This window comes from Alnus glutinosa, chromosome 13 (genome assembly GCF_958979055.1).
Source record: "Alnus glutinosa chromosome 13, dhAlnGlut1.1, whole genome shotgun sequence".
NCBI classification, from domain to species: domain Eukaryota; kingdom Viridiplantae; phylum Streptophyta; class Magnoliopsida; order Fagales; family Betulaceae; genus Alnus; species Alnus glutinosa.
Window position 1 is genome coordinate 8,348,204 of NC_084898.1, and position 27,961 is coordinate 8,376,164.

Consider the following 27,961-nt stretch of genomic DNA (forward strand, 5'->3'; position numbering starts at 1 on the left):
TATCATCAACATTCTCATGCAACCACCCATTCAAGTAATGCTAAAAGTCTTTTTTGTCTTTCTAATAATGATGTGGCTTTTAAAACCACCATTGGATTACTATTAAATTTTAATAAAATGATGATTTTAAAAGCTACAACATATTTGGAGGAATATAAGAAGGACTTCTAGAATTACTCACACCATTCCTCCACCACTTAATATAGCTTGGACCCAACATCACATAGTTACCAAATTTGTCATCTCTTGAATTCCTAAACACGAGTAAGTGTACCATCTAAATCTCAGCAACGCTAGAGTCAGCTCTGACGGAGTTGAGATTTTAGCTGGACATGTTCCCAATCTGGAAATTCTATCATTTTAGCTGGAGATTTTAGCTGAATAATAAACCATGTGTGCAAGCAAAAACACTCTTTCCCATGGCAGGGCCTGAAAGAAGAAAAAACAGTGCATGTCAGTTTTCAGTCTCTCTCTCTCTCTCTCTCTCTCCCTCTTTCTTTCACTCTCCCACACAATATTTAAAGAAAATAGAGAATCTGTTGGAGTGTGTATAGAAAAATAAATAACTAAAGTAAAAAATTTATACTTTTTTAATAGTTATTTTGGCTACTCATATTGGAGATGCTCTTACTGATGTCTTCACTAAACAATCATTGCTAACAATGCCATGCATTTTTTTGGTGCTTATCAGTCTCAACAAATCAGCATGAATCCAGGCATTGCAAACAAAACCAAGACCAAGAAAACATTGTATTACGGCTATAACACGGCAACACTGAGAAAATACAGGTTAAAAGACACATTTGTGCTGATCACACCTTGGATCCTGGATACCTCACAGGTAAAATAAAGTCGTGACAATCCATCTATAAGGGAAGAACTCTTCAACCTTCCTCCCAGTCTATATCATCCTCATCATCTCCAGAAGCATCAACTTGGACATTCAAGTCAACTTTGTAATTTTCACTTGCACTGCCTGTTATAATGCAAGAGAAACAGAGTTATTAGGCCACCAAACTACGTAATCCATATCCGGACAATCAATACATTCATCAAAAGAAAATCTAATGGAAGACATGAAGTTTCATGAACACCCGTCATACAAATGAAAACCCATAATTAGTTTTCCTCAAGGATGGTCACATTTTCAGCAAAAAACAAGCTCGTACAAGGAGCAATTATTCAGTCCAAACAATGTAACTTACACTTCAGTTTCTTTCTTTTATTTCATTTGGTTTTTCCTATTTCACCATGATTTTTTATTAAGGAAATGCTTTCTGCAGGTAATTGTGCAGATGAGTAGATATAAAGTGTTGGATTGAAGTAAACATCCTAAATCATCTCAATAAGATGCAATGTTCAGGTGTTACGCCAACTTATTTCCTGGAAACTTGCCCTTTCTTAAGCTAAGCAATTTTTCCCTTCACATAAGAACTGCACGACATCCCCTTCCCACATAAATAGTTTCAATAGTCTCCTCAACATATGCCCTCGAAAGAATCTATTCATGCTCATCTTTCTTTCCACCAATCTATCAAAACACTCATTTCGGCTACAATTAAGTTTCATCTGGGAAATTGTAATGGATTGCAAAGCATTTCTGAACCATGAAATACGGTTGGCACTACCTAGCTGGCTCATAAAACTTTTCCTTCACCTCGATACGTATTCAGACTTAATAACACTTAATCAATGTCCTCTCAGTCTCCTCCTTATGGATGATCAACCCACCAAAAGGGAAACAGAGAGGAAGAAGAGCAATCACATATAGGGTAGATATTGTTCATTTAGAGTGAAGTCTTCTATAGGTTTTCAACATTAATGAAAAAACTGCTTCAAAAAAAAAAAACATTAATGAAAAAACACCTTAATCTTTTACCTTTCTGTCATATCATTCTTGTTCACTTAACTTCTTTTTTTTTTCTTTTTTTTTTTGATGAATTCTTGTTCACTAAACTCACTCACCTTAAATGTGAAATATTTATAACATTTGGTCAAGACTTCAACTTTCCCTCATCCAAGAAAGTGGGTATAGATATTTTACTCATCCTTCATACCTAACTTTATGATGAAGATCAACATTAAAATTAACCCTAACCGCGTTTTAAAATTCTTTTGCCAAATTATATTTTCCAAACTGTCTTTCCCATATTTAGTTAAGCACTATAATTTATAACTCAACAACACCATGATCTCTCCACATCAGAGTCAACATGAACCATCTACAGCCCTTCAACTAACCAAAACACTCTTTTATGCAGATAATCATCTAGGAAGTTTATCAACTTATCCTGAATAGGTGCCACCTGCACCTTCCTTCTTAAGAGTGCTTTCGCTTTCCAAGCCTGATAATATGATATGATAAAGATCATATCATTGCGCCATCATAATCACCTCAGTTCTTGAAAATTTTCTTTTGCTACTCCTATAAAACACCTAGTCGTCTCGTCCCACTTAGAATTGGTTCTCACTACCTTGTAAACAAAACTTCATTACAGATAGTGTTTGAATTATTTCAAAAGCATTTTCTTTTTAATTCCTCTTTGAAACATGTCTACTATTAAGATCAAATGTCATCAAAGGTTCCAAGATTGAATCCCATGCCAAACTCTTCTTTCACATCCATAATCCACATGTATCCTTTAATGCAATCCATTATCTTACATTTCACGACCATTTAAATCACAATCTTTAATGTCCTCCGCTATTTTCCTCTACAAGATCATATAAAGTCTAGTATTTATCTTCCTCTAGTTTCCCTTGAGTTAATCCAAATATATCTTCCAATATCACACTTGACCTGTTCCTAGAATTTTAGTTAGTTAGATTATGAACCACTTTACTTGTAAATAAAATAAAATAAATTATGAACCTATTATAATTAACTGGCTATTCTCATATCACAAGTTCTAGTAAACTATCCAATCTCTTATTCTCTTTATGTTTATGATTTCCTAGTATAGACTTTTATAACAAGGACACAAGTCCACAAACCATTCCCATATATGACTTTTCCAATTAGGTCTCTCGCACAAGAAGAGATACTTAAGAGGGCTACGTTGAAAACAGACTTGGAGAAAGTAGTGCTTATGCAAGAAGCTAGCTGGAGTTAGAAATCAAGGGCAACTTGGTTGAAAGAAGGGGAACAAAATACGAGTTTTTTCCACCACCTCACCAACTCCCACAGGAGGAATCTTAGCATCGATGGTTCAGAAACCTCTGAACAAGAGGTGATTAATAATACTATCACTCAACATTTCAAGAATCTCTTTACAGAAACAACCCCTTGGAGGCCCAAGTTTGATGGTTTGGAGTTTCCCTTATTAGAGGCGGGAAAAGCGAGTTGCTGGAAAGGCCGTTTCAAGAGGAGGAAGTCTATTGGGTGTTACGTAGTATGGATGCTGACAAAGCACCGGGGCCAGATGGATTCACTATTGGCTTTTTTTCAATCTTGTTGGGAGATAGTGAAGGATGATCTTATGGTGTTCCATAATTTTCAAAAACATGATTTGTTCGAGAAGAGCCTATGCTACTTTCCTCGCCCTTATCCCTAAAAAGATTGGGCAGTTGGAAGGGATTTCAGACCAATTAGCCTGGTGGGGAGTGTTTATAAGATTGTGGCTAAGGTTCTAGCTATTAGAATGAGGGAGGTGTTCAGTTTGCTCATTTCTAATCATAGGGGGAGATAAATTATGGATTCAGTTCTTATAGCCAATGAATGTCTGGACAGTAGACTGAAATTTGGATTTGGAAAAAGTGTCAACTGGGAGTTCATTTCCTATCTTCTAGGGCATCTTGGCTTAGTTCAAAATGGAGGAATTGGATATCCGCATGTATTTCCACAATATGTTTTGATCAATGGCAACCCACAGGGTTTCTTTGCAAGCTCCAAAGGTATTCACCAAGGGTATCCACTCTCGCCTCTCCTATTTCGGAACCGGTTTTTCGGGTTTGGGCTGGGTGGAAAACATCTCGGTTTTTGCGTGGCCCGATTTCTGCCAAAACCTAGAGCTCCCTGTCCGTCGAGTAACAAGCCGAAGTCGACGTCGAAGATGTCTTCTGGGTTGTTTCTGGTTCGATCTCCTTCTAGGGGTTTGGAGATTGCCTCGTCAAGTGCCACTGAGGTCGCGGGTCCGGCGTCATCGATTTGTTTTGGGTGCCCTCTTCAGCCGAAGCCATCGTCGACGCCACCTCTTGGTTTGTCTTCGCCGGAGGATGCCAATGGTCCTTCCCCTGGTCCTGTTCCGGCGTCTTCTGGGCCGATGATCTCGCTGTCGACAATTCCTGGGGCTATTTCTACAGCTTCTATGCTTCCAGAGGAGGACTCTCTTGAGGAGGTTCTTTACAACACCTGGCAAAGTGTTTTGTCTAGGGATTCAAGCTTCTCCCAATCCCAGGTTTTTAACGAAAATTGGGAGAAGGCGGCTTGGAAGAAGGTTGATGAGCTTTGGGAAAGGGTGTGCACGATGTAGCCGGTGTCTGAAGATCACAGTAAAAGGTACAGGGCGATCTGGGGCGAGATGATTGAGCTATAAGTGTGAAGCCAGTGAAGGGAAGAAGAAGCGCAAAGGAAAGAGGGAGCTTCGAAATCTGCAAAGTTCTGTCAATTATGGCGACACTAAAGCTTCTTCTAGGTGTAGGAAAGACAAGGCCCTCATGTTGTACGGTTGTTTGCCTTGGAGGTTTGTGGGTTGTTCCTTAGGTGCTCTGGGTTCTTTTGTGGGTTGCTTTTTGGCTGTTTTTCGGGGTCTTATTCTAGCTTTTGGGATTTTAGTTGAGTTTTCGTGGGTGAGCTTTGATTCTCCTTATGTATACTTCCAATGTACTTAGGGGTTTTTTCAATAAAATTTAACTTATCAAAAAAAAAAAAAAGGATGCTATCTCGATCTACGAGTGGGGGATATTTATCTGGATTCCATTTCAATCTCCATAACATTTATCTCTTTGGAGATCTCTCACCTTCTTTTTGCATATGACACTCTTATTATGTGTGATGCAGATTGAGACCAGATTCTTAATCTGGATCATATCCTCCTGTGTTTTGAGGCTATTTCAGGTTTGAAGATTAACCTTCAGAAATCAGAATTAGTTACAGTGGGCCATGTTCCGAATCAGGAAGAGTTGGCGTCAATTCTGAGCTGTAGTATTTCTTCTGTGCCATTGAAATATATGGGTCTCCCCCTGGGTGCTCATTTCAAGCTATTTGGGATGGGGTAATTGAGGAAATAGAAAAAAGATTGGCAAGTTCGAAGAAAATCCATTCGTCTCGAGGAGGACGATTAACCCTTATCAAGAGCACCCTTTTCAACTTATCTACGTAATTCTTGTCTCTTTTCCACTTGCCAAGCGCTATAGTCAGAAGATTAGATGCATCCAAAGGGACTTTCTTTGGGATGGTTTCAAAGGAGAGCGTAAGCTCCATCTGGTGAAATGGAATACAGTTTGCTCCCCACTTCCTAGAGGAGGGTTGGGTGTGAAAAACCTCATGTTATTTAATAAAGCTTTGCTGGGTAAATGGCTTTGGAGATTTGCACAAGAGAATTCCTTAGGGAGACGGGTAATTATGGAGAAATATGGGATACAGAGAAGGGGGCTAGCATTATGAGGGAACTCAAGCGCCATATGGGGTGGGTCTTTGAAAGAATATCAGAAATGGTTGGGAGTGTTTCTCGAACTTGGTCTCTTATAGAGTAGGGGATGGTTCTTGCTTTCATTCTTTCATCAAATTGCAAACTCGAACAGGATATCCAACTCCATAGAATCGTTGTCTATAAACGGCACAATTTCTTCTGATCAACCGGCTATCAGAGATCACATTGTTCAATTCTATGAGACCTTATTTTCAGAATAATACAATTGGCGACCTAGGTTGGATGACCTTACTTTCAACTCCATAGTTGCGAAGGAGGCCTCTCGGTTAGAACTTCCTTTTGAGGAGAGGGAGGTCTCAGAGGTGGTGAAAGGTATGAACAGAGATAAGGCTCCAAGTTCTAATGGCTTCCCCATGGCTTTCTTCCACGACTGCTGGGATGTGATCAAGACTTATATCATGGGGGTCTTTTCTGATTTTCATGCTCATAGCAAATTTGTGAAAAGCCTCAATGCCTCTTTTCATTGCTCTAATCCCAAATGTTAAGGATACAACCCTAGTCGCCGAACCCTCTACAGAAACCCTAGCCGCTACTACAGCTCACAAACAAACCCTAGAGCCGTTAGGAAGATTTCCTAAATTAGACAACCAATTATCTCCTCCATATCTCTCATTAACTCCACCTCAGCCAACGGCTATATTGCCTATGAGGACATGATACTTATTCCTTATTTAAACCCTTGTAATTATAGAATAGAATAACTACTGTATAATATGCCATATATACATGGCAGCCTGTAACTCTATATATACTGCATCAATATCAATAAACATTATTCAGCGCCTAAAGCTTTTACCCTAATTCTGTATTTAGTTTACATGGTATCAGAGCCTACCAATAGCCAACGCTTTCCCATGGCCAACACAAATACTGCTGAAACCAATTTTCTGCCCAATGTTACTCAACTCGGCAGCATCAAACTGGAAGGTCCTAACTACCTAGGCTGGGTTGCTCAGTTTCAACCAATCCTATGTGGTTATGATCTCCAAGGCCTACTCGATGGAACCGATCCCTGTCCGCCCAGAACCGTCGCCAATACCACTGGTGACGCTCAGATTCCGAACCCAGCCTATGTTACATGGCTGAGACGAGACCAACAGCTCCTGAGTCTCATCATATGCTCTTTAGCACCTTCTCTTGTGCCCTCGATGTACGGTTTGAACACATCGAGGCTTGCATGGACCTCTCTGTCCACACGGTTTGCTGGTCAATCTAAATCACGCATCTCCCATCTCAAGCGTCAGTTGCAAAGCTTGCAGCAGGGGACTAAGTCGTGCACCGAATATCTCAATCAAGCCAAGTCGTGGGCTGATGAACTTTCCGCTGTCGGTAAACCCGTCGACGATGATGATCTTATTTCCTACATTATTAACGGTATCAACCCTACTTTTAACCCTTTTGTTACTGCCTTCTCCCTACGTGATCGAGAAACCACATTCCATGACTTTCAATCCGAGTTGCTAAGCCATGAAATACTACTCCAGAATCAACAACAAGCCTTAACCCCTGAAACTGGATCCTTTGCACTCCATGCACACCGCTCCAAACCATCCTACAGCAACAATCCGAGCCTCAGAAAAACTCAATTTCCCAAACCATCTGGTCAATATCGTCACTCTTCACCCCATAATCGTTTCTCCCATCCTCCATTCTCCCCTCGACACAATCCTCCCTTTTCTCCCAGATATCAACCCCCTCCTCCTCCACCTCGTCCTACTACTGAGAATCCTATTCCCGTATCCTCTTCCTCTCCACGCCAATACTCCCCCTGCCAGATATGTGGAAGAACAAGCCACCGTGCGTTGGACTGCTACCATCGCATGGATTATGCATACCAAGGGCGCCATCCCCCAGTGCAGCTCGCTGCCATGACAGCACAAGCCAATGAAGAATTTGTCACTCAAGACTGGCTAGCCGACTCTGGAGCCAACACGCACGTCACTGCAGAATCCTCCAATCTCACCAATGCTCAACCCTTTGATGGATCCGACACTGTTGGTGTAGGAAATGGCGCAGGTTTGCATATTCAAAACATTGGTTCTTCCTTAGTTAATTCCCCTACATCTACTTCTCACAATTTTCTCCTTAAAAATATCTTACACTGCCCTACTGCTTCAGCCAACTTACTATCTATTAATAAATTTTGCAAAGATAATAAATGTTGGTTTGCTCTTACTGATGTTGACTTTACTGTGAAGGACAACTTGACAGGAACAATTCTACTCCACGGTCCCAGTGAAAATGGGCTCTACCCCATTCCTTTGAATCATCACTCCTCCAATAAATGCAGTGGGTTCACTGCCTTCCTTGGTGTCAAAACCAATGACATGGTTTGGCACCAACGGTTGGGCCATCCCTCTACTTCAGTTTTTCAGTATCTCCTTCGTCATCATCATCTTCCTCTCCTTGGTCCAGTCAGTACCCCCTCAGTGTGCGAGTCCTGCCAACTTGGCAAGTCCAAGCAGTTACCTTATTCAGCAGCCACCAGGGGGTCTACTCAGCCTTTAGAAGTCATTCACTCGGATGTTTGGACCTCCCCAGTTCCTTCTTTGAGTGGATGCAAGTTTTACGTCATTTTTGTTGATGAATTCAGTCGTTTTTCATGGTTGTACCCCTTACTTAATAAAAGTGATGTTCTTACTTGTTTTATCAAATTCAAATTGCTTGTTGAAAATTTATTTGACACCAAAATTAAGTATTTTCAATCCGATAATGGTGGAGAATACACCTCCACTGCCTTCAAACAATTTCTAAGTAACAATGGCATTTTTCATCGCCTCACATGCCCCCACACATCTCAACAGAATGGCGTTGCTGAGAGAAAGCACCGCCACATCGTCGAAACTGGTTTAACTCTCCTTGCCCAGTCCGGTCTCCCTGCCAAGTACTGGGTCGATTCTTTCCTCACTTCAGTCTTCCTTATTAACAGACTACCCACCACAGTCCTTCAAAACCAGTCTCCCTTCTCCACTCTTTTCAAGAAGGAACCCGATTACACACTTCTCCGAAGCTTTGGATGCCTATGTTATCCACTCCTTCGCCCGTATGCCTCCCACAAACTTACTTATCGAAGCAAACCTTGCATCTTCCTTGGCTATGGAGCCAACCAACGCGGCTACCGTTGCCTTGAACCCCAATCCCAAAAAGTATACCTCTCCCGCAATGTTGTGTTCGATGAATCAAAATTCCCCTCTAAGAGTTCAACTCTCCCATCCGGTTCCTGCACAATCACTACACCTCCAGCAACTCCGATCCTCTTTCAACCTGCCCAACTATCCACCCACCTGCCCTCAACTCCTTCCTCACAACCTCCCATTTCCCCCTCCACTCATTCCCCAACCCTTGACTCCACTCCATCATCCCCCATCTCTCCCCCTATCCCTCCTTCCCTACCCGCCCCTCCCAACCCTCTCTCCCCTATTCAACCCAGCCTTGTCTCCATTCCCTCCCCTAACCCTGCTCCCCTTCTCGTTCCAAGTAACCGTCCCGTCACTCGTTCCCTTACTGGCTCCTCCAAACCCAGATCATTCCCTGGCTTCACCTCCTTCCTCAGCAGACACCCCTTCGTTACACTCACATCTGTCATTCTTCCACCCGCACCATCTTCATATAAGCAGGCAGCCTCTAAACCCGAATGGGCTACTGCTATGACTACTGAATTTCAAGCTCTCTTACACAATGACACTTGGTCCTTATGTCCTCGTCCTTTGCACCAAAATGTTGTTCGCAACAAATGGGTGTTTAAAATTAAACAGAATCCGGACGGCACTGTCGAACGCTACAAAGCTCGCCTCGTCGCCAAAGGCTTTGACCAACTTTGCGGTATTGATTATCATGACACCTTCAGTCCCGTCATTAAACCCGCCACCATTCGTCTACTCTTAGTCTTAGCCATTACCTTCAACTGGACCCTCAAACAGCTCGATGTCTCCAACGCCTTCCTCCATGGATTACTTGATGAAGATGTGTACATGGAGCAACCACAAGGTTTTGTGGACCCTGCCTTCCCCCATCATGTATGCAAATTGCGCAAGGCTTTATATGGCCTTAAACAGGCTCCTCGGGCCTGGTTCACCCGTCTCTCTCAAACTTTACTCGATCTTGGTTTCTCTAGCTCACAAGTCGATCCTTCCCTATTTTTATATCACTCTAACAGTTCTCACATTTTCCTTTTAGTGTATGTGGATGATATTATTATTACAGGTAACAATCCGGTCACCATTCAGTCCATCATCACCAAGCTCAAAGCTGCCTTTGCTATCAAAGATCTCGGCTCACTCTCCTACTTCCTTGGAATCCAGACTACCCGCGACTCCTCTGGGTTACACCTACGGCAATCCAAATACATCCAGGACGTTCTCATCCGTGCCAGCATGCTTGACTCCAAGCCTTATCGCACCCCCTGCACATCCGGCTCCAAAATGTCCAAGTTTGATGGAGACGCCCTTCCCAATCCTTCTGAATATCGCCAAATCGTTGGAGCTCTCCAATATGCCACCCTCACTCGTCCAGACATCGCCTACTCTGTCAACCAACTGTGCCAGCATATGCACAGCCCCACATCCACTCACTGGACTGCAGCTAAAAGGGTGCTTCGGTATCTCAAAGGCACCATTGATTTCGGCCTTCACTACACCCCAGGCTCCCTCCACCTAACCGGATTCTGTGACTCTGACTGGGCTGGTAACCCTGACGACCGCCGCTCCACCACTGGCTTTGGCATCTTCCTCGGCTCCAACCTCATCTCATGGTCTGCCAAAAAGCAACACATCGTCTCCCGATCCAGCACAGAGGCCGAATACCGTGCAATGGCCCTTGCCACCTCAGACCTTTACTGGCTCCGTATGCTATTCCGAGAACTGCAGGTTTCACTTCCGTCTCCACCAACTCTTTGGTGTGACAATTCCGGAGCACTATCCTTAGCCTCCAATCCGGTTTCCCACGCCCGCACCAAACATATTGAAGTTGACATCCATTTCATACGGGAAAAAGTAACCAACCGAGACATCCAACTTCGATACATCCCCACACTTGATCAAGTAGCTGACATCTTCACCAAAGGCCTCAATGCTGATCGGTTCTGCTGCTTGCGTACCAAACTTCCGGTCGTTCCTCCCATCAGTTTGCGGGGGGGTGTTAAGGATACAACCCTAGTCGCCGAACCCTCTACAGAAACCCTAGCCGCTACTACAGCTCACAAACAAACCCTAGAGCCGTTAGGAAGATTTCCTAAATTAGACAACCAATTATCTCCTCCATATCTCTCATTAACTCCACCTCAGCCAACGGCTATATTGCCTATGAGGACATGATACTTATTCCTTATTTAAACCCTTGTAATTATAGAATAGAATAACTACTGTATAATATGCCATATATACATGGCAGCCTGTAACTCTATATATACTGCATCAATATCAATAAACATTATTCAGCGCCTAAAGCTTTTACCCTAATTCTGTATTTAGTTTACACCAAAGACTTCTGGGGCGATTGAACTCACGGATTTCCGGCCTATTAGTCTTGTTAGTGGCGTTTTCAAGATCATTGCTAAAGTTCTTGCTAATAGAATGAGACGTGTTATGGAGAAGATCATCTCAAAGCCTCATAACGCTTTTGTTAAAGGTCAACAAATCCTGGATTCGGTCCTCGTTGCCAGCGAATGTTTAGATAGCCGTATCAAGTCTGGTATTCCTGAGGATGCTTTGCAAACTGGATATTACGAAGGCCTTTGATCACATCAATTAGAAGTTCTTATTGTACATGTTGAGCAGGAGTGGTTTTGGGGAGAAATGGGTCTCATGGATAGCACACTACATTTCTTCGGTGCACTTCTCCGTTTTGGTTAATGGATCTTCGTCAGGTTTCTTCAGTAGTTCTCGTGGGTTGAGACAGAGCAATCCTCTTTCTCCCCTTCTATTCGTAGTAGTCATGAAGACTTTGAGCAAAATGTTTTCTTTACTGTTTACAGGGGTCGTCTCTCAGGCTTTTTTGTGGGATCTAGGCTCCTCGTGGTTAATATCTCACACTTGTTGTTTGCAGATGATACTTTGGTTTTTTGTAAAGCCAACAATGATCATCTTTGCTATCTGTGTCCTCTTATTATGCTTTGAAGTTGTATCTGGCTTAAAGGTTAACCTGGCCAAATCAGTCTTGGTTCATGTGGGCAACGTGGATAATGTGGCTGAGTTGGCTGACATCTTGGGCTGCAAGACTTCCTCTCTGCCCCTAAAGTATCTTGGTATGCCGCTAGGGGCGTGTGACAAGACCAAGTCTATTTGGGATGGCATTGTGAAAAAGATTGAGCATCGGTTGGCCAGTTGGAAAAGATTTTATTTGTCTAAGGATAGCAGGGTTACCCTTATCAAGAGCACCCTTTCCAATCTACCTACGTATTTCTTATCTCTCTTCCCCATTCATGCTGGTTGAGGGTTAGGCGAAGAATTTAAATATCACCTGGATAGCTGGGCCAAGGTTTGCTTTCCTCTTCTTACCTCTCTTTCCCATTCCTGCTAGTGTGGCCAATTGAATTAAGAAGCTCCTACGCGACTTTTTCCAGGGAGGTTAGGCGAAGAATTTAAATATCACCTAGTTAGCTGGGCCAAGGTTTGCTTTTCGATCTTTGAGGGAGGGTTGGGGATCAAAAATTTGATGCTGTTCAATCGCGCTCTGCTAGGTAAATGGTTGTGACGCTATGGGACTAAGAGAGATGCATGGTGGAGAGTAGTGGGGGATTTCCAAATACGACAGCTTATGGGGCGAATGGTGCTCTCTTGAGCCAACAAGCGCCTTTGGGGTGGGGGTGTGGAAGAACATCAGAAAAGGTTGGGATTCATTCTCAAGCTTCACTAGATTTGTTGTAGGAGATGGAAACAAGAATAGCTTTTGGCATGATTTGTGGTGTGGGGACACGGCTCTTAAGGTAACTTTTCCAACCTTATTTGGTATTGCTCTTGTGAATGACAACTCGGTTGCAAATAATTTGGAGTTTTTGAGCCATTCCAACCAGTGGAATGTGAGCTTTACCAGGGAGGCTCCCGATTGGGAGGTAGATTTTTTGCTTCCTTTCTCCAGGCGTTGCATTCAGTTAAAGTGCGTAGAGGTGGCGAAGACAAGATGTGGTGGGTTTCCTCCAAAAAAGGTTTATTCAATGTCAAGTCCTTTTACTCCTTGCCTTGCTCAAGAGGTAGCCGCTTTCCCTGGAAAAATGTTTGGCGCACTTAGGCTCCTTCAAGGGCGGCCTTTTTTATGTGGTCAGCAACTCTTGGCAAGATCCTTACCTTGGATAATCTCATAAAGCAACATATTATCGTGATAAACAGATGTTATATGTAAAAAAAAAATAAAAAAAAATGGGGAATCCGTGGACCATCTCCTCCTTCACTGCGACGTGGCTTCTGCTTTGTGAAGTACTCTCTTCAGTCGTTTCGGAATGTCTTGGGTTATGCCCAAACGGGTTATCGATTTGCTTGCTTGTTGGTGGTCCTCTGGAAGGCCAATGAGCGCTACAGTGTGAAAAATGACGCATATTTGCCTCTTTTGGTGTTTACAAAAGGAAATGAACAATAAGATCTTTGAAGATTTAGAAAGTACCTTGAAGGAGATTTTACCCTCGTTTTACTATACGTTGTACCTTAGGACTACGCCTTATGTGCACTCTTTATCGTTTAGTTTTGATGACTTTTTTGCTTGCTTTTCTCATTCTATTTAAGTATTTCCTTTGTATACTCCCAGTGTACTAAGGGGCGCCTTACGCTTTTAATGATATTAGTTTCTTACTTAAAAAAATAAATAAAGAAAATAAAAAAGTTTGGTGCGGAGAAGCGTCCCTCAAGTCCTTATTCCCATAACTCTATTCTATAGCTCAGAACAAAGAGGCTTTAGTGTCGAATTACATAAACTATTCCGAGACTATTACCCATTGGAACCCGAGCTTTCATAGGGCGGTTCTAGATTGGGAGCTTGAGTCCCTAGTTGCATTCCTCAATCTTTAATACTCCTTGAAAACCCGCCCAAGTGAGACAAATAAAATGTTTTGGTCCCCAGCTCATAATCATAGGTTTGAAGTGAAGAGCTTTTACTATTCTTTATAGTCTGCTAAGTCTTCTTTCTCTTGGAATAGCATTTGGACAATGAAGGCTCCACCTCGTATCACTTTCTTCACTAGAACAACGGCTTTGAATAAAATTCTTATGATTGATAACCTTAGGAGGCGGGGGCTTACCCTTGGTAATTGGTATTGCCTCCGCAAGAAGAGAGAGGAGACCATAAACAACCTCCTCATCCACTGAGAGTTTACTAACAAGATATGGCATTTTGGTTCTTATTTTATTCGAAGTCTCGTGGGTCATATTTGGCAATATTGTAGAGCTACTTCAGTGTTGGAAGACACAAGTACAGGGACATTCCAAAGAGGCCATATGGAAGGTCATCCCTACTTTACTTATGTCACGCATTTGGAAAGAAAGAAATCGACGTCTTTTCAAAGACTGCAAGTCAAGTGTGCTTATCTAAAATCTTCCTTTTTGAGTGCCCTCTTAGATTGGGCTGTAACTTTCATTCTTAATTTCTCTTCTTCTAATCTTGTAGATTTTGTTAACTTTTTAGATTTTTGACCCATGTAGGGTGGTTGCTTCTTTTGTATACTTTTTTTGTACGTGAGCTTCCCCTTCTACTAATAAATTATTATTCATCAAAAAATAAAGGAAAATTTTCACTTAACATCTACGAACTTTCATCGCATTTACAATCTCTCCTAAACTTCTAAAATTCTCAATTTAATGTATCCTCATTTAAAAAGTTTGTAATGTCACCCACTTGTTGAAATTTTCTTTTAAATCCTAATGGATGACATGAAAATTCTCAAAATACCCCTATTTTTTTAAATAATTATTTCCAATTATTTAGTTGGGGTAATTTTGTAATTTCAAAAAAAAATGATAAGTAATAAAATTTTATTAAAAAAGCATAAGGTGCCCCTAGTACATAGGTAGTATACAAGAGAACAACCAAACCAACCCCAAAAAGAAAGAGACCCAAGTGAACCCGCAAGACCCTAAAAATCCAAAAAACGGAAAGACCTATGGCCCATGAGAGGCACTCAACACTACATCATGTAAGCCTTGCTTTTCAATGCTGTGAGGTTGCATAATCATCGCCATAATTAATGGAGCTTTTAATATTCAACACCTCCCTCTTGCCTTTGGTCATTTGGGCACGGAATCATTGTTTCCCAATGAAACTCCTCTTCACGTACACTATGATGCACTCAAATAGTAAAAAGAAACAAAGAAAAAGATATGGGCTACTTCGAGAGAGCTGTGATTTCCAATAGCTACTTCGAGAGAGCTTTGATCTCCAAACAACCAAAAAGGTCTAGGTTTTCATAATATTCAGCATGCTTATTTATTGAGTAGGATTACACTTAAATAGATGACGGCTAGGTCATAAGACATAACCATTAGGTCTAGCTGTCATAACACAATACAGGAAAATAAACTAAGGAAATAACTAATGGAAAATATATTCCTTATTAAACTAAATACTTAAGGAAATAAAATATGGAGAATTAAACTCCTTATTCCAGCCGGCTTGGGGTTGCTTGGTGGCTACGGTAGTGCCACTTAGCCCTAGGATAATCTGAACGTATCATCCCTCTTCCCTAACATCTTCCTTGTCCCCAAGGAAGAATTCTGGTTTTGCCAAAATCAGTCCATGCCTAGCAACATCTAGTAGAAGTTCTTTTGATCTTTTCCACGATTTTTCATCTGAACCGGCATAGACAAAGACAGCGACATCACAGGCAGCCAAAAATTCCTTATTAGAAAATTTTTTTTTGACTCCATCTTCTGGTATCTCCCACAATATAAGAGTCTTCTTACTTCCCCCAAGCTTATCAACAACGTTTGCTGCATAACGCTCGCCATTTGTTGAATTAATTTTTTAGAAAGGCCCTCCTAATAACGAATTCAAGAGAGAATACTTTCCAGCACTTTTAGGACCAAAAACAAAGCATTGAAGAACATTTCTCTCTGATCTTCTCCTTGTGATTTGAAGCGCAGAAGCAGGATCTCCACCGTATCCAATGTATACCAAATTAGCCAAACTAAGCCGTGGATCCAACGCTGTCATAAGAGCCCACTCCTCTGTAGTAGCGTTTGGAGAAACCCAACTGTTTTCCATGGATGCGTTTGGGAGGCTTGGCTCCAAGAATAGAACTGTTGCACCACACTTGAGAAATCCAAGATTCATCCGAACATCATCCAAGCTCAGTGGGTCCACTATCCAAGTCCAAAATAATCCGCAAGAGTGGCTAGCAATTATGAGCTCCGATCCAGAGATAAAATCCCAATTCCTTTGACCAACTTCTTCTTCTTTTTTGTTTTTCTTTCTCCTCTTGAACCAAGCAAAAACAAAAGATCTCTTCTTTACCTCTCTCGCATCACAGTGAACACGAGTGACTCCTAGAGGCATGGAAGCGCGGCGTGAATTGATGACAACGCGTTTGGAAAGTTGGATCCAGTGCCTTCTAAATTTACGGCCGAGGTGGGCTGATTTGCCGCCAGTCGACGGTTGTTTGGTAGGACGCCGGTGTGGATGGATTTTCGTTGCTTCGACCACTCTTTTCTTCCTCTTTTTTGTGACGATGGCAGCCGGTGAGGTAGGTGTTATGGGTGGGGCTTGGCTCGCCGGAGTGGTGCATGGTGGAGAAAAGCTTTTAATTCTTTCCTTGATCTCCTCCATCCGTTTGCTCACTTCTTCTTTGTATGCAAGGAATTCTGACCTCATCTTGTCTAGCCTCGCTCATTCCTCGCTCATTCCAGAAAGTCACGGTGATGATGGGGATCGGAGATTGTTGTAAAAAACAATCAACCTTCGCTCTGATACCACTTGATGCACTCAAATAGTAAAAAGAAACAAAGAAAAAGATATGGGTTACTTCGAGAGAACCATGATCTCCAATGGTTACTTCGAGAAAGCCTTGATCTCCAAACAACCAAAAAGGTCTAGGTTTTCATAATATTCAGTATGCTTATTCATTGAGTAGGATTACACTTAAATAGATGGCGGCTAGGTCATAAGACATAACCATTAGGTCTAGCCGTCATAACACAATGCAGGAAAATAAACTAAGGAAATAACTAATGGAAAATACATTCCTTATTAAACTAAATATTTAAGGAAATAAAATATGGAGAATTAAACTCTTTATTCCAGCTGGCTTGAGGTTGCTTGGTGGCTACGGTAGTGCCACCTAGCCCTAGGAAAATCTGAACGTATCACACTGGCATCCAAGATAGCCAAAAGCGGAACCTCATCCTCTTCACCATCCGCCGCCCAATCCAAAGGCATGTTGGGCAGATAAACACCCAATGGGAAAGGGGATACACCATCCTCCCTATCCCAGACCTCATCACCCTGATCCCAAACAACAACCTCCCCAGATGGACCAAAATCTACCGGCCACTTTTAAGACTAGATCAGACCATTCATCCTGAGTTTCTCAACCTTATCAGTGGTTGGAGTGACGCAACTACCCAAAAAAGGAGCCCCTATCGCCTAGTCTTCCTTTACAACTAGAGTCAACAATGACACGATCGACACTTTAGGCGAAGCTTGCCCTGACAGACTTGAGTTGAGAAATTCCCTCTGTAAGAAACCTTTCACCAAAGAAGTTTTCTTAGAAGCAACCTTCACAAGAGTTGCCTCATCAATAATCTCTAACTTCAAGCTTTGCAAAAGTTTAGACTACTTTGGGCTCAAGGGTTCCCCCAACTCTTTCGCAGGAGAAACGCCCAAGAGAGGAAAATGAGTAGTCACACCAGCAGTATCAACCCTCATCGCCTCCATAGAATCAGCAAATAACCCCTCATCCAAATGCACTGCTCGACCTTCCTTAATCTTCCTATAATACTATTGGAACGGCTTTGAAACCAACACCTCTAGAATAGAGAGACACAACCTCTCTCCCAACTCAGTTGCCCTTGAATAAATGACACCAAAATCAAAAAATTCAAAAACAGAGCTTCCCGGATCCGGAGAAGACCCTGCATCCTTGAGAGAATCTTCGAAAGACACCGAAGACAGCACCTCCAAAGAAGCTGGATCTTGTGCAAGCAGCACGTCAGAGCTGGACTAAGAAACCGAAAAGACAGAGCACACCGGGTCAAACCCATCTCGAACAATGGAGTCCAACACCTTTGACCCTAACTCTCCTACCTGACCCGACGAACAACACCAAGATCCTTTGGCCTGCTAAGAAGATCTCAAAAGGAGCTTAAAACTGTTACCCGACGACTTGTAAACCGGTTTGAGCTGGAGTATGGGCTTCTTGCTAACAGCCTTGGCCCTAAAGCCTTTGGGCTTAGAACCCGACCCAGATACACGACCCAGAAATCCTCTGACCCAATCCAGCTCAAATCTGCACAACCCTAGAAGCATCTTCACCAAGCAAACAACGAAACTACCCTTCATCTCTATCCTCTTCTTTGCTATGCCATTGGAAGTAGCTGCCAACGAACCAAGGAGCCCAAGTTCATATTCGTAGCAGCACAACGTCGTTCGCATCTCCTCACCTCCATTCGCCAACATAGTCAAAAACAAATCGACAGGAGTCACAGACAGCGTCTCTATCTTCTGCTTTTCTACTACGCTGTAGATGGTCGTCGACGAACCAGAGACCCCTAGATCAAGCGAAGTCACAAACACCGACTTAAACCCCACAAACTTCTCAACATCTCTGTCCACCGAACGAAGCACAGCCGCGTAGGAATGACCGAACGAAACATCCCCTTTCTGTTTCCCCACCGTGAAAGGCTCATCAGAAACCAGCGGCCACTCCTTTTCTTTGAGAAAAGCCAAAAACTGACGCAGCTCACCTAGTATCCGAGACCAACCCCAACTCCAACCCTCACGGCCTCCAGGGAGCCAAATAGCCCTTTTTTGGCCACCCTCAACGAAGGCAACCACCTCTAGGTAACGGCCAGCCTTGTTCCCACCCCCTCGGACCATCAAAGCTTTCACATCCTCTCGAAAATATTTGACGAAGTCCTTCTTCACTGGATCTTTCAAAGCCTCTATTGCGGCCATCAACCACGCAAAACCTTGGAGACACAAAAAGACAAACCCACAAAAGCCCTTCCTCCTCTCCTCCAAGCGAAGCTCAGACACATCTGCCTTCGCTGAAAAAGAGAAGGCTTTGGCTTCCACAGAGAAGCAACGCTCCATCTGTGCCTTTTCTGTAAAGCCTCAAAAAGAAATACCACGGAGACATACTCGCGAAATAGCCCGTCGGAGAAGACGAAAGAAAACTGACCCAGAAAAGTTCCAATGAAAGCTCTAGCCCGATGGTGAAGACGAAGAAAACTAACCCCAGAATAGCTCCGATGGAAGCACCACTAGACGTCGAGCACCGAAAAGGCTGAAAGAAGCAAATCCCTAGCTTGGCGCGCCACCGCTAGGGTGGAGAGAGAGGAAGAGAGGCAAGGGGTTTTACAAGCTATAAGGAACATTTCATCCCTTTACCGTCTTATTTAACCCAAAACCCTAACGATAGGGGTGACATTACAAACTTTTTAAACTTGGATAAACTAAATTGAAAAATTTTGAAGTTTATGGGAGTGATTGCAAATGCAATGAAAGTTCAGGGGATTAAGTGAAGTTTCCCAAAAAAAATGACTTTTCCAATTATAAGGCAAGTTTAAAATACATCCTCCCGAGTATCATATTAACCAACAACACATAAAGCCTGCCAATATTTCTAATGCCTCTAATTCCAACCCGAAAATACTTGTTAGGAATTGGATAGGTTAGTGGGTTATTCCACAGGGTGTAGGTGCAAAGATTAGAAGTTCAGTAAATAAGTTTAAAGGAGCACTAGAAATGATAACTAATAGGACAAAGTAGTATAATAATTCTGCACATAAGGAAACATTTTATTGCTAAAGCATATGCCTTTAATAACTGTACAAGACTCTTTAGTACTTTAGTGGATTGTTTGCTTGGCATCTTGGCCTGCTTCCTCACATGAGTACTGTCAAGTGGTTTGGGTGATGAATCGTGATTGGTCCAAACAAACAACAGACTATTCCCCATTAGTGGAGTAAATTGCATCATGCCACTCAGTCTATTGATAAGAAGTCACTAACTGTCACCCCGTAGAGGCTTCATATGCTAGTCCAATATTTATTTTTCTTTAATTGGTAGAATATACATCACATGGAAACTTAATAATTACAAATTAAAAACTGAAAATCATTATGTCATCCTAATTATTTGTTAGCTTAGTTTTTATCTGACTACTAAAGAGGATATGAAAAAACCAAAAAAAAAAAAAATTCTAGGAAATTTAAACACAAATGAAATGATTGATCCTTACCTGCAACTGGAGCCTCTTCCCATTCCACATCATCATCTCCATCGTCCTCATCACGTTTTGACTTCATTCCAACTTGGCGATTAGAAGTCATTCCCGAGATGCCATTTAAGGCATGCGTGTTTGATAATTCATCTTGTTTCTTGGCAGCTTCATCTAGTTCTTGTTGTTTCTTGATTAAAGCAGCATAGTAAGCTTTGACATACTCATCCTTCAAATTAATGAAGAAGTAAAAATTAAGTAATATAGGGGGAAAATGGGAAGAAAAAAAAAATCCCTTTAACATAAAAACAAAGACAAAAAGAGGGGGACATAAGAAAAAAAAACCTAAGTGATGCTTATTATAAAATATTGGCTTATGTCTTATTTTCTTATTGCACAAACCTGTATATTCTTCTTATCATCAGTCTCGACTGTTGACTTTTTGTCATCTGAAAATTCAACAGCTGCTGAACTGCCATCCATCCTTGACTCCTGCTTGACCTCTCCCCGCTGTTCCTTCGTAAGGTTCATTCCTTCCTTGATCATCCATGGTGGCAAAACTTTCAAAGATGTATTCTCATTTTCAGATTTAATATCCTCTCCCTTGCCTTCAGCCCCAGAAAAGTCAACTTCAACCTGTCAAGACCCAATCATAAACTGGTCCTAACAATCCAATTTGATGATAGAGATGTTCAAAGTATGAAACTAAGGGGTTGCAGACCCGACAAATAATAATAATAATGTACTTCTGAAGAATACCTGCGGAGTATACATGTTACAATGCTAGAAATAATTTCAAATATCTGGCAATGTAAGATGTAAATCTCGCTCATCTTAAGGACCTAAATCAGATATCATGGTTTGAAGAATCGGGATATTTTTAGTTAAATGAGCACATACAAAGTCCTGAAGATGAAGATATTTATTTAGGTCTATCACCAATCTTTTGTTCACGCTATCAGAATTACAACCCTTTCACGTAGACATAGTGAGGTCAGAAATTGTGACTGGCATACAAGTAACATGCAATTTAAAAAACTAACTAAATATCTTAGGATGTTAACCAAAAATATTATAACATGCTTAAAAGTTTAATATCAACATCATGTAATATCAAGAAACAAGGAAGGTTTTATTGCTCCAATAAAAACCACAAAGCTCAAGCCCAATAAATGAAAAAAGAGATGAGAATAAGATCTACCTTGGTGTCTCCAACAAAAGGCAACGTTGTTCCACCATACCCCAGCCCATGAGAAGATCTGGAAGGATCGGTACTGGAATCACCATTTGCTGCACGACCAGCAGCACTTGCTCGAACTTCCCATGCTTGAAGACTACCAAATTCGGGAACAGGCAAGTCTTTTACTCTACTGAGTTGGTCCATTAAAGGCTTAAGCTGTACCTGCACTCATTCCATTTTGTCAACTCAGAAACAAATGACAATGTATTATACCAAAGAAGTGCCATACCCGGCAAAATTTGCATGCAGCAAGTGGAAGACTACCTTTGACCCCACTGAAATGAATGCAAGCTAATAAAATAATCATGATAATAAACAAGTTGAAAGACAGCGAACCCATAAATCTGTTCTTGATCTTGCCGGGTGTTTTCTCTTGTATATTTTTGGTGTACTTAGGTTGTGCCCTTTGCACTTTTAATAAATTTGTTTTACTTATCCAAAAAAAAGAAAGACAGCCAACCCATAAAGGACTCACATATGTAGCAAGCATAAGTATAATTGTAACGACCCAGAGAAAGTGGTAGCCACATCTGGCTATTACTCCAAAATGACTAATCAATTTACATTTGGAGCTCCCTAAAATCGCCAATAAAGTTCAGTCTCAATAAGAAACCAATGTAAGACCTAGCACTCATGAGCATCTTTATAATAGACCCAAAGAAAGCATAAACTACGTCTACGTTATTACTCCAAAATGACAAATCAAGTTACATTTAGAGTTCCTTAAAATCGCTTATAAAGCTCAGTCTCACCTAATAAGGAACCAATGTAAGACTTAACACCCATGAGCATTTTTATAATCCACCTGCTCAATGAGGGTAATTCATCTTCCCAATGTAGGACTAACTTTCAAGGGTGTCAAAATCTCTCCCACTCAAATCCCTGACGTCCTCGTCAGAGCCCATGTCATGCAATGACTCAACGCCACATGGTGTTACTAACCTAGCTCTAATATCATTTGTAACGACTAAGGAAAACGCTATTTATATCTACGCTATTACTCCAAAATGACTAGTCAAGTTACATTTGGAGCTCTCTGGGATCGCTTATAAAGCTCAATCTTGCCTTATAAGGAACCAATGTGGGACTTAGCACCCATGAACATCTATATAACTCACTCACTCAAAGTGAGCAATTCATCTTCCCAATGTGAGACTAACTTTCTGGGGTGGCACAACAATAGCCAACAGCAATTAACACATAAGATTATGTTGAAGGCCAATGCACACATGCAAACACACTAACACACAAAGGGACAGAGAGATGAATGTTTGAAAACTTAGAATAAAATTTCTAGGTGAGGATAGAATTTGTTGGACCCCTTCCAAAAGGCAAATGTTCGAGGGTAGATCCTTTAAAGAGTTTTATCATGTGATTTGCACTCTGACGGGCTCTTCTTTCCCTTGGAAGAACATTTGGAGAAACAAAGCCCCTCCAAGAGTGGCTTTCTTTGTTTGGACAACAGCACTAGAAAAAATCTTGACCTTGGATAACCTGAGAAAGAGACAAGTCATTGTGATGAACTAGTGTTACACGTACAAGAAGAGCAAGGAATCCATCAACCATCTTCTGCTCCACAGCGATGTAGCAAGAGTTCTGTGAGAATCGGTGTTCAATCCTTTTGAGGTAGAGTAGGTCATGCCACAATGGGTAGTGGAGTTGTTGGCTAGTTGGAGGAGCTAGTTTGGTAGTCATTGTTGCATAGATGTCCGAAGGTTGGTCCCTCTATATTTAATGTGGTGCATTTAGAGAGAACGCAATACCAAAAGTTTTAAAGATTGTGAGACAACAGTGGCAGAGTTAAAAGCTTTGATGTTCAAAACGCATTATCGGTGGATGGCTGCTCTCTACAGTTCTCACTTCACTAATTTTTTAGAATTTCTAGATTTATGTTCTTCCTCTTCTCCCAAATTGGGTGTCCCTCTTGTATACTCCTTGTATACTTAGGTTGCGCCCTTTTGCACCTTCTAATAAAAATTGAATTTACTCTTAAAAAAAAAAAAAAATTCAAGTTTGTAACCATACGCTCTGCATTCTATATTCATCACATTAATATGTGATATACGACTTCCAACATGTGTGCATGAGGGAAGGTAACAGAAATGGTCGTTTTTTGGAGGAGGCAGTCCAAGGTGAGGGGTGCCAGAGAAGGTTTATTTTTCTGTCGGAGGGTCATGAAGGGCAGGGATGGAGCAGATTTTCTGGGGAGCTGAGCAAGATTATGGATTTCTTCACAACCATGGGAGTTCGTCCTCCTTCCGATTCTGGTACTGGGCTAGGGTTTCTTGAACCTCCAGTGGAGGAGGTTTCTTTGCAGACTCTGTTCAGCAGGGACAGGCCTGGCCATGCTAAAGCTACTTCTCCATGAGATAATGAAGACGGAACAGGGTTCAGAACAAGGAGGAGCTGATGTCTCTCCTCTGGGCATGGGGAAGCTTCAAGGTGGAAGGAGAATTAGACCGGGTCATGGCTTCATTTTGGGCTGGGTTGGTGAAAATTGGGCTTCAATTTGGGCTAGGGCGGGTGCCTAGTGGAGCTTTTTGGAGAGTTCACAAGCCCAATCGTAAGTCTAAATTCTGGGTTGCCTCCAAACGGGTTCGTAATCCCAATTCCTCTTTCAGAGCCAATTCTCACCCGGCTCTAGAGACGCCGATGATGCCGATGGTGGACTTGCCGAAGGCTTCACAGTCGATTGGTCTGGTCCCAGGGAAGTCAGGGGTGTCCATGGAGGATCTGCCAAAGGTCGTTCAAGTTCCAGAGAAGTTTGGTGGTGTCAACGGTTCCAGCTCGAAATCAGTTATGGCTTTTTCTTCGGTTTCTCAGGTCTCGGCCTCTTCTTCCTATCCTTCAGGGTTGGCATAGCACAGCAAAGGGGGGATCTTCAAACTGTTTAGGCATGGATTTCTTAACCCTCAGCCACTGGTTGCTTCGGGTCCAAGCATGGTTGTTTCAGGTATGGCTTCTCCCCTTCCCGCCTCTTCAGTTTCTTCTGAGGAGACTCTGGTTGGGACTCCTAGGCCGGAATTGAGGGCAGGGACATCTAACCAGCAGCCAACAGCTTTGTCTCCGAGCAAGGTTGATTCTGGTATGGCCCCTTCCCCACCCACTCCTTCCACATCCTCTGGGCTGAATATGGAAGGGCTCCCTAGGCCAGTTCTGAGGGCAGGGACTTCTATCCCAGGGCAGGACCATCGGTTGTTTGTGGAGGCAGTGGTTATCCCCCGAAAGGTTAAGGGCAGAAGGGAGCTTCTAAACTTAGATAGCTCCATCAATTACGATGCGAAGGGCGCATTCTCAAGGCAGGGGAAAGGCAAGCTTCATGCTGTCTAGTGTTAAGGGATTTGAGGGAGTTGAGGATCTTGGGCTTTTTTTTTAATTATGTTTTGTGGGCTTCGGGTTTGAGGGTTTGAAGGTTCTGGGTTTGAGGGGCTTGGTTTGATGACTTGGGTTTCTTGCCCGTTTTGGAGCCTCATGTGTACTTAGAAACATCTTACGCTTTCTAATAAATTATTATTCATTAAAAAAAAAAAAAAAAACAAGTGTGCAAGAAAAAGCAAATGGATATTCCGGGAGTGCTTTGAAATGATTAATATAGATAATAATGTCCACATAGGCACCATTTTCCTACTTACACAGTTCCATTTTGGAGAACCAGAGAGCAAGAACCCGCATAATTCCAAGAAATTAAGTAGACCTCACCTAGTTTAAACCCCTATTAAATCTAGATTAATCTTCTAACACTATCAAATTACAACAGAAATGGGTTGAGGTCACTAAAAATAAAACTCATGAATAAGTGCTTTCTAAGTCGTCTTAGACCTTGCAATTGGATTTTATTCCGCAAAAATTAAAAGTATCGAGACTTTTTACATACAAAGAATTTACTTGATACTAATGGAGCCTCTCTTCAGATATTTCTCTATATTGATTTGTTTGAACCCTGTGTATTTCTTTTCTACTTTATTCTTTTTAATTAGTAAAATATGAACCTAAATCCTAACCCAACCACCCCCCAACTTTACCACCAAAGCCAAAGTTGAAAGGTGAGTCCCATGTAATTGAATCCACGCAAGCATACGCACATAACATAGAATTATTGTCCTATAAGAGTTATAGTTAATTGATTAATATACTTTGAATTATAGTTAATTTATTAAATTAAGAGTATGAAAATTGGATAACGATACTAACTTCTTTTTTTCTTTTGATAAGTTAGATAACAATAACAATACTAACTATTACAAAGTAAAACCAATTTTAACAAAAAGATTATAACTTTCATACTACTACATAGTCACATATAACATCCAAGACGAGAAAAGTACCAACATCATTCATATTTATGATAGTCAGATAAAATTAAACCTCCATTTTTTGAAGCATGTCCTTTAACTTTTCACGCCTTCGCCTCCTTGCATTGTCATCTCCATCTCCTCCTTCTTGAGAAGCTAACTTGTCGCTCTCAGCCACCAGTTCCCCATTACAACTTTCACAATGAAAATAGTCATCATCCATAGAGACCAACCGCAATGCATCCAATGCAGTGTACCTGAAAATTTGAACCTCAAGTTTACAAGAATATAATATTCATCCAGACGTATGCATATGTGTGTGACTTAAGTATTCAAAAAAAGAATATAGCATTAAAAGGAAAAATCAGCAGTTACTGAGACCTTTTCCCACAGTTGGGGCATATATACTCTTGAACCGTATTCTTGTTGTCCAATTCATCTTTCAATTTTTTCTTCATGCGGTGCAATCTATACCTAACCACATCATATATCTGCAACACATTTGTTTTAGGCATTTTAGCAGAAACCAGAATTTGATCAACATCTGGATAATCAAGGTTGAACCAAAAAAAAAAAGTTAATTTTGCCTTTTGTGTCTAATGAACTAACTAAACATGCAATTATGAACATCAGACTGAGAGAGAGAGAGAGAGAGAGAGAGAGAGACCTGGGCATAATCTAGACAACAGTAAGAGTGAGTGTGCAGCTTAATCTTTTCCTCCCCTTCTTTTGTCGTCTGTTGACCATCAACTGTGGCAGCGACGGCAGCACTAAATATCTTCGCACCCTTAGCTGTCTGTGGTAAAATCATACTACATATGACATAAGAAGAATATATCTAAACAACAGGTTTAATTCGAGCCAACTTATAAATGCATATATTGAACAAACAATGAAAACCACAGATTTCCCCATGAAATAACTTTAGGCCAACTCTTGAAGCTTAAATCCAAGGACAGCTAGTATGCATGAACTTCATAAGAAAAATGAAGAAGCTACAACAAGAGTGGCTGAAAGCATTTAATGTTTTTGATTGGGGCTGTAAACATTAACTATTAACATTACCCTAGGCTCTTTCACAGGGTTGAGATTTGACAGAGGTAAGGTTTGAGCTTATTGAATTAGGACTTTAAAGGTTAATAAGTCAATGGAAGAGTGGTCAACAAATCCTGATTGCCGGATTAATCTTAAACCTCAGATATTGCTCTATAAGAACTTGAATAAATCTTTACAAACAACTAATAAATACACACATATATATTATATGGAGTGTGTGTTCAATTTTAAGTGTTAAATCTGCAATGTCTTTAACTCTTCCTCGATACAAATTCAACCAGTGGAATGTAATTCTACCAAATACGAGAGAAAAATAAAACATATAAACTAAAATCAACCCTGACCTCTCTCCTATGATCTCGAGTAACTAGTTTTTCTTCCTCGAAGAATCGCAGAGTACGACGAAGCTGCTTCGAGTGCAATTTTAAGGCCTTGGCCAAATCTTCTTCTTTCACCCATTGTCGTCTGCATATTCAATCAAAACAACAACAACAATAGCCTCAAAGTTTGGTTCTCTTTGCTTTCCCTTTTCGTCCTCCAATAACTATCTTTACGTTTACTTTCAATCAACTTTACTTGCAATTATAAAACTATCGCAAACACCAAAACAATCACATGTTATCAAAAATTGTGGAAGCGAGGGCAAACCTAGTGAGCGCGTCGAGCACCACCACGGCGATGCCTCTGTTGTCACTGCGACCCGTTTTGGGTTGATTATCCCCTTTCGTCGTTATGTCATCGTAGAACGCCCTCGCCGCAAGCTTCACCAACCTTTTTCAATTCCATAAAAATTCAACTTCAATATAAAAAAAAATAAAATAAAATCATGCTATCTTTTCTTGAAATTTCTGAAGATTGAGACCCTGAATTACCTGTTGAAGGATTCAACGCTCATTTTCTTGGTTCCTGGAGTCAATCAGCGAAGGAAGTTCTGGGTTTTAGTGTAGTTTAAGTCTAGTGTTTCTGTTTTTGCTCTTCTTGTTTGGTTAGTTTGTAATTGTTTGCAAGAGAATTAGTTGCATTGAATCTCACTCCAGGCTAACTCCTGTTCTCTCCTCTTGATCTTTTCCTTTCCTTTCCTTTCTGTTGCAAAGAAAATAAAAGAGATTCAATGTCTGATCGTATCTCCTATATGAAGGAGGTGAGGCTGAAAGGAAAAGAGAAGGTGGTCTGTACGGCGGAGCGACCGATGGTTAAGGACCAGATTTCGGTGAGGCAACCGGTGGGCAAGGATCGGCGTCTTCTTCCACGACGAGACCTAGGTCCGGCTACTTTCTCTTCCCGTGTTGGTGCGGCAGACGAGAGGGGGGTAAAAGGAAGGTAAAAAGCAAGGAGAGCGTTTCGCTGTGTTTGGTTTGGGAAAGTC

General features: G+C 41.5%; 1 protein-coding gene across 4 annotated transcripts; it reads right to left on the reverse strand.

Moving 5' to 3' along the window:
- Window positions 1-165: 165 nt before the first annotated feature.
- Window positions 166-27,961, reverse strand: LOC133854364 (uncharacterized). Of its 4 annotated transcripts, none has more exons than XR_009896811.1 (11): window positions 27,468-27,961; window positions 27,244-27,366; window positions 26,940-27,060; window positions 26,207-26,335; window positions 25,921-26,030; window positions 25,613-25,796; window positions 21,209-21,409; window positions 20,410-20,643; window positions 20,029-20,236; window positions 835-976; window positions 166-429 (listed from the first exon to the last, which is right to left on the reverse strand). XR_009896811.1 is itself a non-coding variant. In XM_062290539.1 (11 exons), exons 2-11 carry the CDS (start codon window positions 27,488-27,490, stop codon window positions 885-887), a joined length of 1,425 nt encoding a protein of 474 aa, XP_062146523.1. In that variant the 5' UTR covers window positions 27,491-27,678; window positions 27,772-27,961; the 3' UTR covers window positions 654-884. The 4 variants fall into 4 exon arrangements, 2 of the variants coding, with proteins under 2 accessions (XP_062146523.1, XP_062146522.1); XR_009896810.1 differs by having other exon boundaries at window positions 819-976; XM_062290539.1 differs by lacking the exon at window positions 166-429 and having other exon boundaries at window positions 654-976; window positions 27,468-27,678; window positions 27,772-27,961.